The sequence below is a fragment of the Loxodonta africana genome, chromosome 25 (assembly GCF_030014295.1).
Source record: "Loxodonta africana isolate mLoxAfr1 chromosome 25, mLoxAfr1.hap2, whole genome shotgun sequence".
NCBI classification, from domain to species: domain Eukaryota; kingdom Metazoa; phylum Chordata; class Mammalia; order Proboscidea; family Elephantidae; genus Loxodonta; species Loxodonta africana.
In genome coordinates, this window is record NC_087366.1 from 17,297,992 (window position 1) to 17,310,655 (window position 12,664).

Here is a 12,664-nt window from a genome sequence, read left to right on the forward strand (position 1 = left end):
CCTTGCACGTAGCAGGTACGTAAAACGTATCTGAATAAATAGTTCTAACTCAGTGACATAATGTGGGGATTACTATCTCGGAGTGTTTGTGTCTGGCTCTGTCTATTTTTAATATTCCTGACATCTCCCAAAAAGCCAAGTAAGGAAAAAAAAAAAATTCATTTATGCCTTTCCTTCCCCAGGCCTACCAGAGAGGAACTGCCCCTAAAAGCCGAATCCTTCCAGCTGGTGGGAAGGTCTTGACCTCAGAAGAGGAATACAATTTATTATCTGATCGGCATTTCCCAGACCCTATTGGTGAGTGGCTGAGCATTTTTTTCTAAGTCAAAACTTCTAAACATGCTTTGTTTGGCTAGACCAGTGATTCTCAACAGGGGTGGTGGGAGGGGGACCAAGGAGGTGGGGCCAGGGAACGGATTTCACCTGCCAGGAGGGACATTTGGCAATGTCTGGAGACAATTTTGGTTATCACAACTTGGGGAGGGGTGAAGGGGTGGTGAGAGGTCTACAGGCTTCTCGTGGGTAGAGGCCAGGGATACTGGTAAACATCCTACACAGGACAGCCCCTACAATGGAGAATTGTCCACTGAGGTTGAGAGACCATGGGATAGACCCACATGTTCCATAGACAAATGGAAGGTGTTATTTGTTTAAATTAGGACAATGAGCTACTACTCTTATTTTAAATCATGTTCAATAATATACGAGTTGGTTACTGTGTTTCTATGCATGGAAAATGCAATTGGCTAGGTACCTTGAGTCTTTTGGAATATATTGCAGGCTTTGATAGCACCATACAGGGCAGCAGAAATAAATAAGTGGGGCTCAGTCCACGACATATCCAATCATATCTTCCTTTAAGCAAGTCTGGACCTGTCAGGGAATACTAATTTTCTAATTTTAGGGTCCCCCAGCCCCCAGTGCTGGGTAATATGTAATAAAAGATCCTAAACAGACAAAATACTATAAACAAGTGTTATAATAACTTATAGCTGCTGCATAAAAAAATTGCATTAATCAGTATGTACATAAATAATAGCTTAGTGTTGTCACAGAAAGAACAGTGAACTGAGAATTGGTCGACTGGATTTTTATCTGGCTTTAACTGTGTCATTCATCGACTGTATTACCTTAATGGGCTGCTGAAACTCTCTGGGCTTCGTTTCTCTTACTCTCAAATGGGACCTTGAACTAGAAAATCTGTAAGGGCCCTTGCAGCTCTCACATTCTCGTTCATTTCACTTCTTCCATGTAGAGAAAGTGATGGATGTAATATATAGACCAAATAAGGCATTTCGCAGAGATTTATGAAGTGTAGATAATATAATTACTCCATCTGGCTGTGTGTAAATCATACTACCCAGTAATTACTTGGTTTCTTGAGGAGCCCTGATTGTTATTAGTGGATATAATCATTTCATTAGAATTTATGGAGAAAATAATCATTTTATCAATTGTTATTTTTGCACAGAAATGCTTAAGATAATGTTTTTAATAACATGATTATAGGATTTGTTCATGGACCGTAAAGCTAAATTAACAAAATATTACTAAGTAATTCAGGCTAAAACAACACTTTATAGGTATTATACACATTATTATATTTTCTAATCTGACTTCTACTTATATCTTGTCTTGGCTGTGGAGCTGCAGCTAGAAATGGGAACACCAACATGTTGACTCCTCTTCAGAGTCTCTCTAAAGGAACTTTCCAATGAAATCAGTCAGAACAGACAATATATTTACTGATTTATTGATGAAATCATGTCAGAAGGAATGAAAATGAATAAGCACAAGGCCTGTGTGACTAATACCCCTTGGCTGAGGGCTTCAGATTGGGGCATTTCAATGACTTTTTTTATTGCATGGTGTGGCCTTCTGAGTTTTAAAAATAGGATATTCTACAGTAGGTCATTTGTGATATCCTTGTAACTCAGCTCAGAAAAAAGGCAAGCTGAGAACATCTGGAGCACTGCTATCAAAGGCTAAGTGAGCGATCACCAGAGGCCGATCGGAATGGACTTGCTGCAGCTTTAAATGCAAAGGGTCAGCATTGTTTTCAGTTGTTTATAAAGAAAAATGGTGACATCTTGGAAAGGGTGGGGAGAATTGTTTCACAAAACCATGTTAATCAAAAAGACTCACTGGGTGATACTGTTTCTATTGGGTAGACTAAAGGGAAGAATTAGCCTCAGTTGAAAAAAAACAATGGAGGTTATGAATAAATACATCTTCTTTATAGAGTGTTTGCTAAGATGATATATCAGAATGCCTCCATGTTTTGCTATTTTGCTAAAGTGATTTTTGGGCATTTTATTAGTTAAGAGTATAGTTTGCTGTACCCAAAGAAATTTCAAATTACACACGTAAGGTTTTATTATTTCATGAAAAATATTTGAGTATCAACACTTCCCGAATGCTTTGGCAGTTCCATAAGATTGTGAGGAACTCAAGCTCTTTCCAGCTTTCTCTTCTTTTGTCTCCAGTTTGTGGCCTTTATTGGCATAGTCCAGGGTGGCTGCTGGAGCACCGGTGTAGCGTTCTCATCCCCAATGATGAGGACGAGAAAAGAGGAAGAGCCAAGCACATTCCCTCTTTAAGGATAGTTCAAGCAAGTTTCACATGCCACTTCTATTTACATCCCATTGGTCAAAACTTCATGCCTGTGGGCACGCCAAGCTGCACAGGAGGCTGGACATGTAGTCTTTATTTTATGCAGCCACTTGCCCAACTAAAAATCAAGGGTTTTGTTACTGAGAGAAGGAGAGAATAGATAATGGGTTAGAACTACTTGTCTCTGCTACAGCATTCAGCCTTTCACTCAGTTGTCTGTTCATTCATATGTCACTAGCGCCAGGCATCGTGCTAGGTACTGGTGGGTCACAGTTGCTCTTCCAGCACATTCTACCGTTAACTTCAGATTTCAGGACACTGGAACAGGGCTCCCAGATGTGCCCCAGGAAGTCTGTTCTTTGTCTAAGCCAATCCTGATTTATTAAGTTCTCAGTATTATGACTCAGTTTTGGAGCCTCCCTTATGGTTATAATCCATTTTTTGGAATGTCCAGTGCTTTCGGTTGCCACACAGAAGCCCTGAGATTAGAGGCCCTGAGGTGTAGAGAAGGAGCATAGGACTAACTTTTTCTTCTGCTTGTTCTCCATGGTCCCGGAAATAAGCTGGGGCTCATTTAACCAAGTGCAATGTCATATAACTGGGATGCATGGACAGGAATGAGGCTTAGGCAGAAGATCTGATTAGTAAAATGGTTTAACATGTCTTTCTTAGAATTAATTTGGAGGGAAGAGGTAGAAATGCCACTGTTTAGGGCTTTTAAAATGCCCTAGGACAATATAGTACACTCCTTCATTCAACAAAACTGTACTTGAACATTTACTAGGTCCTTGACTATGCTATGAGCTGAGGATACAAAGATAAGACAGTCTTCACCTCTAGGGTTCCAATCCAGGTCAGTGGTTCTGCTTCCTGGGGAGAGTGGCCATGTGAGACTCAATGGAGCAGCTTATCTCATTCTCAACCTCCCACCCTGAGTGCAGGTGCCAGACATGGAAACAGATTATCATAATATTTTGGAGGAACAAGGTAGAGAATACCCATTCTGTGTCTGGTGGCAGGGGGAGATGCCAGCAAAGGCATCTCAGGGAAGGTGGCTTTGAACTGACTTTTGAAGAATAAATGAGAATTCTCTATGTGAAAACATGATGGAAGGAAAAGGTGACAAGGACTGTGAGAACAATATATAAAACATCATGGAATGAATGAACACACCCAGGAAAGTATATAGACTGCAAGTGGAGCAGAAACCAGCACAGAACAGGGCAAACAGGTGGGAATGATTGAGGGGACAGAAGAGCCAATAAAGGTGGCAAAGAAGAAACAAAGAAACAAACAAACAAAAAAAAGCATGAAAGAATCCTGAAGAGAGAGGTGCTCCTGGAAGTCAAGGGGAGAGAATGTTTTCCAAAGTGGGGGTGGTTAGCAGCAACAGATGTTTCAGATCAGACTAAGAGGATGGGTATTAAGAAGAAGGGATAGGTTGAAAGTCAGGATGACGTTAGTGACCTGGTGGGGCAGGAATTAGACTGAAGTGAGAGCAGGAGTTGATGGAGTGAAGACAGCGAGTGATAGTGACAAAAGGTTTGGCAGTGACAGGCAGGAGTGAGAGGTGCTGGTAGGAGGTGCCAGGCAGAGGAGCAGACCTGATGAGGTGGGAGCCTGCAAGGAGGGTGGGGAGAGTGCTTGCGTGGGTGGACAGCTGTGCCACAGAGAGGCAGTAAAGAAGGTTGAGCTCTGTTTTCAGGTTGTTTAGAAGGCAAGAAGTTGAGAGAGAATGTGTCTGATGGCCTCCATTGTCCCTCTGGAGTAGGAGGTGAGGCTGTCTGCTGCAGGATAACAGGAGCTCGTCGAGGGATGCTAAGGAGAGTGAACTTTATAATTTCCCCCATTCTGTGAAAACATCTCACACCAACTTTGTATTCCATGCCCTGCCCCAAATAGTTACTGTCTTAGTTGGCTAGGGCTGTGTTATGGATTCAATTGTGTCCCCCCAAAATGTGTGTCAACTTGGCTAGGCCATGATTCCCAGTATTGTGAAGTTGTCCACCATTTTGTGATCTAATGTAATTATCCTATGTGTTATAAATCCTAATCTCTATGATGTTAATGAGGCAGGATTAGAGGCACTTATGTTGAGGCAGGATACAATCTACAGGATTAAGTTGTACCTTGAGTCATTCTCTTTTGAGATATAAAAGAGAGAAGTGAACAGAGAGGAGGGGGTCCTCCTACCACCAAGAAAGAAGAACCAGGAATGGAGCATGTCTTTTGGGCCCCGGGTCCATGCGCTGAGAAACTCCTAGACTAAGGGGAAGATTGACAACAAAGACCTTCCTCCCCCAGGGCTGAGAGAGAGAGAGACAGAGAGAGAGAGAAAGCCTTCCCCTGGAGCTGGCATCCTGAGTTCAGACTTCTAGCCTCTGAGATTGTGAGAATATAAATTTCTCTTAGCTGAAACCAACCACTTGTGGCGTTTTTATTATAGCAGCACTAGAAAACTAAGACAGGTTGCCATAACAAAATACCACGAAGTAGCTTTAAAGAACAGAAATATATTTTCTCATAGTTCTGGAGGCTTGAAGCCCAAATTCAGGGAGATGGCAGGGCTAATCTCTGTTGCCTCTAGGAGAAGATCCTTGTCTCTTCTAGCTTCTGCAACTCTGGGCATTTCTTGGTGTTCCCTGTTCCCTGGCTTGTAGATGGGCCCTCACATGCTGTCTTTCTCCTTTGTGTGACTCCTTTTATAAAACATCACTCAGAAGGGATTAGGATTAGGACCTACCCTACTCCAGTATAAGGAGCCCTGGTGACACAGCGGCTAAGCACTCAACTGCTAACCATAAGGTTGACGGTTTGAACCCACCAGCCATTCCGAGGGAACAGGAGGTCCCCTCCTCTCTGCTCACTTCTCTCTGTGGCAGTCAGCTTCTGTAGAGATTACAATCTTAGAAACCCATGGGGCAGTTCTATTGTGTCTTTTAGGGGCACTATGAGTCAGAATCGACTTGACAGCAGCAGGTTTTGTTGTGTTTTTTGGTACTTCAATATGACTTTGTTTAATTTAATTGATAACATCTGCAAGGAAAAACCCTATTTCCCTAAATAAGGCCACATTCACAGAAATGAATATTTTTTTGGGAACACTGTTCAATCCAAAACAGTTACCTTCCCAGCCCGAAATAAATGTTCTAAATAGAAGATGTTGTGTGCTGTTGAGCCGATTCCAACTCATAGTGACCCTATGTGACAGAGTAGAACTGCCCCATAGGGTTTCCTAGGTTGTAATCTTTATGGGAGCAGATCCCCAGGTCTTTTCCACCACTGAGCTGCTGGTAGGTTCGAATTGTAGACCTTTAGGTTAGCAGCCAAGCACATTGTGCCACCAGGGCTCCTTTTAAATAGCAGACATATGTTTTAAAACATATTTGTATTTTCAATAATCTTTAGCATCCAATGAGAAGGAGAACGCTCAGCCCTTTGTGGTCCTACCGAAGGAATTCCCAGTGTACCTGTGGCAGCCGTTCCTCAGACATGCCTACTTCTGCTTCCAGGAGGCTGCCGACCAGAAGAAGTTTAGTGCACTCCTGAGTGACTGCATCAGACATCTAAATCAAGGTATGCCTTTTTTTCCCCTAGCTTCCTCAGTGGGGCTGTTTTTCTGAGTTGTCCTGGTCAGTTATCTCCTACACTGACTCCTAGAAAGAGACACAGAGGGTGCTGCCCCAGGACATTAATGGTGGGAAGGAGAGGGAAACCAAGTGAAGTGAGAGTTTTATGGACAAGGAGTATGGTCTGTCTGCTGGTTTTGTAGCCAGGTCTGGAAAGACAGGATGGGGACCAATGATTTGGCGACAAGGGTAGGCAGCATTCAGAGTGCTGTATATTCATGTATATAATTTCTTCTCCTTTTTCTTGATGTTTTAAAACATCTAATTGCTAAGAATGTACCAGTTGTCCCCGGCAAAATCTTAATCTTGATGACATTCCTGGTTTATTCCCACCTTCATTTCTAAATAACAGTTACTCACTTAAGATCACTAGCACTGTTACTTGTAAGGTAGTATTTTTTCCAATCAGTGGGTCTCAAACATTAGGGTGTATAAGAATCACCTGGATCCTTAAAACACAGGTTATTAAAACACAGGTTTCTGGGCCCCACAGCTGTTGTTGTTAGGTGCGGTTGAGTCAATTCTGACTCATATCAACCCTGCAGGACAGAGTAGAACTGCCCCATAGGGCTTCCTAGGAGTGGCTGGTGGCTTTGAACTGCTGACTTTTTGGTTAGCAGCTGAGCTCTTAACCAATATTCTGATTTATTGGGTGGGCCCTAGAATTTACTTTTCTAACAAGCTGCCTAGTGATGCTAATGCTACTGGTCCGTGGACCACACTTGAAGTGACATTGCTTCAGGCCATTTTGCCTCTAGGTATGGATTTAATTAATATTAGTTTTATTAGAGAAAAAAAGGAAATGTTTCCTTCCAATATGTGACGTTTTTGATGAATTGCTGTGAATGCTGGTTCTTCTGGACTCCACGAAGCCTTTGGTTAGAGATAATTGAACTTGTTATTCTTTGCCAGTTGGAAAGGCATCCAGTCAGCCAGTCAAATCTCACCAAGGGCCTGCTCTGCACCAGCCTTTCTCTGGGTGTTAGGGACAGAGTAATGAGCCACGCAAAGTTCCTCCCTTAGGGAGTCTAAATTCAGACTGTAAGGAGGACAGACAGAAGCGCAAGACCATTTGATAGTCGTGGAGGTTAACGTGTTACAGAGTAACTAGGAGTTACTGTCTAGTGAAGAAGGAAGTGCAGTACTCTAGACTTGTCAGTGGAGGCCTCTTTGAGGATGTGACATTTGAGCTGAGTTACCTCATCCGTTCGTGCCTTTATTCCACTGTACACTTACTTTAAAGCTCTGAGTCTTCCCTGAGAGGGTCAGTCCCTCAGAGTGAGAGTCGCTAGTGATGAATCTCAGCCCGTTCTTGGTTTTCGTCTGTGTATCTGCAGGAGGCTAATGGAAAAAGATAATGTCACTCTATTTTGCTATAGCAACTCTGAGTAACATCAGTCATAATTTTGGCTCATAACTGCTAGCACCTTTACAAAAAGGAAACCTTTATTAATATCTTGCCTTTTGGCTTTGATGTTTCAGTGACAAGCAATGGCGCAGCACTGCCTGCTCGGTCTAGGTGGTTTTCCAGTACACCTACACGTCTTTGTTCAGGGTCCTGCTCTAGTATGAACATGCAGTTGGCACTAAACACAAAAACCACCAAGTTTCACTGAGCAGAGAATGTTCTCTGCCCAGCCAGATGGGACTTGCTGCATTCCCCCTTCCATGTACATAATAGGAATTTTTCTGGGGCACTTTTGGATGTTATGTAGCCTGCATTTAGACTCCATTTATGGAAGATTTCAGTTGATTCAAAACCCAACTCTGCTCTCCAGTATGTTATCAACGGCACTAAGAGAAGAAGGTCCAGTCAAGCTACCCTGGTTCTGAGTTACATTCCTGTGTCCAGGAACTAGTTGTTCCTCACCCTGAGGTTTTACGTACACTTAAAGTGACTTAGTGTAACTTCCTATAGCTCCAGTCAGAACCAAAGATCATCGTAACATTGTAGGTAACAGTCTGGCTATCAGGCCAATGACCCCATGGGTCTTTCCCTTCTCACCTCTGTTTCTTTGTTTTTGATACTCATCTTTACGGAATTATGCGTCTTTTACTGGATCACTTTTTCTGTTCTACTCTCTGCTTGTTGTTCATTGTATGATCTTGGGTAAATCACTAAGACATTGCCAATTAACTATTTTTTCAATTCATGCAGAATAGTTTAGAAATAAATGTAAAATTAGGGCTGTGATAAGGGCCAAAGACCCTAATGTCTTTGATGAATTCAGGAACGCTTTTTTTTTTTTTTTCCTTCTTGCAAATTCAGGTACCAAGGAATGATTATCCTGAGCGGAAAGAACTGACTCATGTTAATAGTGATCATTCTTCCACATTGCATGTGTATAACCCTCTGTGTTTGTCAAGTGTTTTAACCGTACCCCTGTACCTGTAATGATTATATTTTTCAGTCTAGAATTCTGAAGAACAGGACTGTCTTGGAACATTTGACTCTGTATGAAAAAAGAACTACTTTTCATTCAGTTCACTCTAACTCATGGTGACCCGATGTGTGTCGGGTAGAAATGTGCTCCATGTTTTTTTTTTTTTTTTAAATGATACTGTGTTTAAGGTGAAAGTTCACACAGCAGATTAGGTTCCCATTTAACAATTTCTACACAACTTGTTCAGTGACATTGGTTACATTTTTCACAATGTGTGAACATTCTCATTATTCCCATTCTGTTTGTACCATTTCCAATAATCTAGTTTCCCTACCCCCTTACCTTCTCATTTTTGCTTTAGAGTAATTTTTGACCATTTGGTCTCATATAGATGTTTTTTTTAAAGGAGCACATTATTCATGGGTGATATTCTTTATTTTATGAGCCAATATGTTATTTAGCGAAAGGGTGACCTCAAGGGATAATTTAGGTTTAAGGTCTAAAGAGTATCTTAAGGCATTTCTCTCAAAGAGTCTTCTAGTCTTAACTTATCCAATAAATTTGGACTTTTTAAGAATTTGGTTTATGTTCCACAGTTTTCTCCTGTTCTTTCAGGATCCATCTATTGTGGCCCTGATCAGAATGGTGGGTATTGATAGCTGGGTACCATCTAGTTCTTCTGGTCTCAGAGTAGACAAGGCCGTGGTTCAAGTAGACTGTTAGTCCTGTGGATTACTTTCTTCTTTCACTCTTTGGTTTCCTTCTTTCTCTTTTGTCCTGGATAAGTAGAGACCAACAGTTATATCTTAGATAGCTGCTCGCAAGCTTTTAAGGCTCCAGATACAACTCACCACATTGGAATTTAGAATATATACTTTATGAACTGTTTTATGCCAATTAACTGAATTGACCCACGAGACCATGGTCCTAAATTCCATAGGATTTCAGTGGCTGATTTTTTTAAAGTAGATTACCAGGCCTTTCTTCTGAAGTGCCTCTGGGTGACTTGAACATCCAGTCTTTCCTTTAGCAGCCAGGAGCATTAACCGTTTATACCACCTATGGACTCCATATAAGCCCCTCCTATATAAGAGTTGTGGGGAGGTTGCACACTCCCATATTCAGGCAAGTAGAGTAAGGGCTCATCAGCCTGCTGTTGTTGCTGCTTCATTGCCTCTTAACCCACCTTCTGTATCTGCTAAGAGTGTGTCCTAGACATTTAAGCAGCTGATGTTGGGCCACTCTTGATCTTGTCTACTCGCAGGTCCCCAGGGATCTTTGAGGAAAATAATTTCATTCCCTTTGTGGTAAGTTCCACTAAGAATGTCTGTCATTTGGGTTTCCTGGGATACATTCCTTAGTGCTCAAATTCCACTATGACCTAGCCCACATGCCCAGGAGTGTTAGATTGGAATTGGTCCAAGTATTCTCATTCATTCCTTCTGGATTATGGAACCACCCATTTATAAGGTGAGTATGTTCTCTGTTTAACCTTGACAAGGGCCTGATTACATCTGGTTCTTGGGCAATAAGGGTACCTCCTAAGGTAGTTAAGGGAAACTAGGGGGCTCCATGCTCTTCCCTCCTTTAGGGGAGAGAGCTGCTACTACATGTCTTAGAGATTATTTGCACTCCTAAGAAGCATGACAAGGAGCCCTGATGGCACAATGTTTAAGTGCTTAGCTGCTAACTGAAAGGTCAGTGGTTTGAACCCACCTGTGGCTCCATGGGAGAAAAGACCAGGTCACCTGCTCCTGTAAAGATTACAGCCTAGGAATCCCTATGGGGCAGTTCTACTCTGTCATATAGGGTTGCTATGAGTCGAAACGGACTCGATGGCACACAACAACAATGTCAAGGAGCATAAAGGTGGGCTTTTTGGTACCTCTTCCCTGAGCAAGTATAAGAAAACCCTGCAAGATTAATCTTCAACAGAAATCCCACTCCAACTCACTGTACTAAATATCAAGCCCACTCCATGACTTGTGCCCAGAGCAGCTGCTATCCTTTGTCCCTCTTGGAATCACACTGCAATCGCTTCTCCTAATGAGGGAGGGCAATGGTCCTGAACATCTGCTGCCATGAAATGGGACTAATATACAGCCAAGGTATTCCAAGAGAGTCCTGTTGTCCAAAATTCAGTCTTGTTCTTCAGAATTTTAGTTTGCAAAATAAGATCATTGTAGTTACAGAGATATAGTTAAAACTCTTGACAAATATAGAGAGTTGTCTACATGCAATATGGAAGAAAGACTGTTATCAATACAAGTTAGTTCCTTCAGCTCAGGATAATCACTCCTTAGCATGTGAATTTGCAGGAAGGAGAAAAAATGTTCCTGGCAGGAAGAATAGGATATGTGAGGGCCAGAGAGTGAGGCAAAATATGGGCCATTATAGGAACTAGAAGACTTTTGTGTGGCTAGTGCTCAGAGAGGAGAGTGAAGCCAAGTGAGGATGTGGAGATGGGCTGGGGCCAGGCTATAAAGGGTTTTGTGATGCATATTAAGGAATTGGGTTTTATTCTAACAGCAGTAGAAAATCATTGAAGGGTTTTAGGAGATAAGTGACTTGGTCAGTTATGTATTTTAGAAAGTTCATGCTGGCTGCATTGTGGAGCTTGAGTGGAACAGAGACATGCTGAGATCTCTGGTGATCATTTAGGAAGCTTTTGGCAGGCAAAAATGGTGGTAGTCTGCACCAGAGAGGGAATGGCAAGAAGTGGCCGATAAGAGAGAGATATTCAGGAAGTAGAATCAACTTGGTTGGGGCATTGACGTCAGTGGTAGAATTCTCGCTTTCCAGCAGGAGATCTAGATTCAATTCTCGGCCAAAGCACTTCATGTGCAGCCACCACCTGTCCATCAGTGGAGGCTCGCATGTTGCTATGATGCTGAACAGGTTTCAGTGGAACTTCCAGACATAGAATGGACTAAAAAGAAAGGCCTAGCAATCTACTTCCAAAGATCAGCCAGTGAAAACCCTATGGATCACGACGGTCTCATCTGCAACCAATCATGGAGTTGGTGTAGGATGGGACAGTGTTTTATTCTTCTGTGCTAGGGGTTGCCATGAGCAGGGCGCCAACTCAATGGCAGCTAACAGCAACAACAGAATCAACAGTCTATGGGGATAGATAGGATGTGGGTAGTGAGGCAGTGGAAGAACTCAAGGAAGATTCTCAGGTTTCTGCCATTCTCTGAGATGGGGAATGCTGCAGGTGGAGGAGCAGGTTCTAGGGGGAGGAAATGATGCGTTCAGTTTTGCACATGTTGAGTTAAAGGAGCCTGTGAGGTGAGGAAGTCTCATAGACAGATGCATGTACAAGGCTGGAGATCATATGCCTGGTCTGGAGTGGAGTAACAGGTGGGAAGTCAACAGCCTGGTTTGGTCATTGAAGCTACGGATGACTTTATGGGAAGAATGTAGGTCGTGAGCCCTGCAAAGGCAGAGGCTGTCTTTTATCTTTGTATCCCTAGCAATTGGCCCCTGGCCTGGCCTCTGGTACATGCTCTGTAATGATGGAATAAATGAATGAAGATATGTCCATTTTCCATCCTTAAGAATAGTTGCAAATATGCCCATGTATGAAAAAGCATGAAGTATGTGTAGTGGTATAATTTAAAGATGTTTATTCTCAAAAATTACAACATTAAAGTCAAATGGTTTGGTGCTTATATGATATACAAACCTAAGATTTATAAGTATAAGTACTACCTTAGATAAAACATATTCATTACACAGATCTATGATCTTATAGTCGAATCTTTAAACAACATATTCATCAGGAATTTCAAGGCCCTTGTGAAATATTGTACCCATTCAGGCTGTCTTTGACTCACCCTTCTTCGTACTGATACCTGGTCAATTGCCAGTGTCTCTTCTGTATTTTCCTTCAAGTTCACTACTACCAACCTCCTTTGTAAATCACATAAAAACTATTTCCATAGGCTTTTAATTAATCTTACTTTTTCCAATTGCTGCCATCCCCTTCTGCATGTAAAAGTCAGAGACATCACCTTAAACACAATTTTTGTCAGG

General features: G+C 42.1%; 1 protein-coding gene across 1 annotated transcript in view; it reads left to right on the forward strand.

The window, feature by feature from the left end:
* NIBAN1 (niban apoptosis regulator 1) overlaps positions 1 to 12,664 on the forward strand; it is a 166,680-nt gene that overhangs the window by 79,231 nt on the left and 74,785 nt on the right. The window contains exons 4-5 of the mRNA XM_010590944.3: positions 183 to 297; positions 6,022 to 6,189. Of these exons, the coding sequence (XP_010589246.2) occupies positions 183 to 297; positions 6,022 to 6,189 (283 nt within the window). The remainder of the gene's footprint in view (positions 1 to 182; positions 298 to 6,021; positions 6,190 to 12,664) is intronic.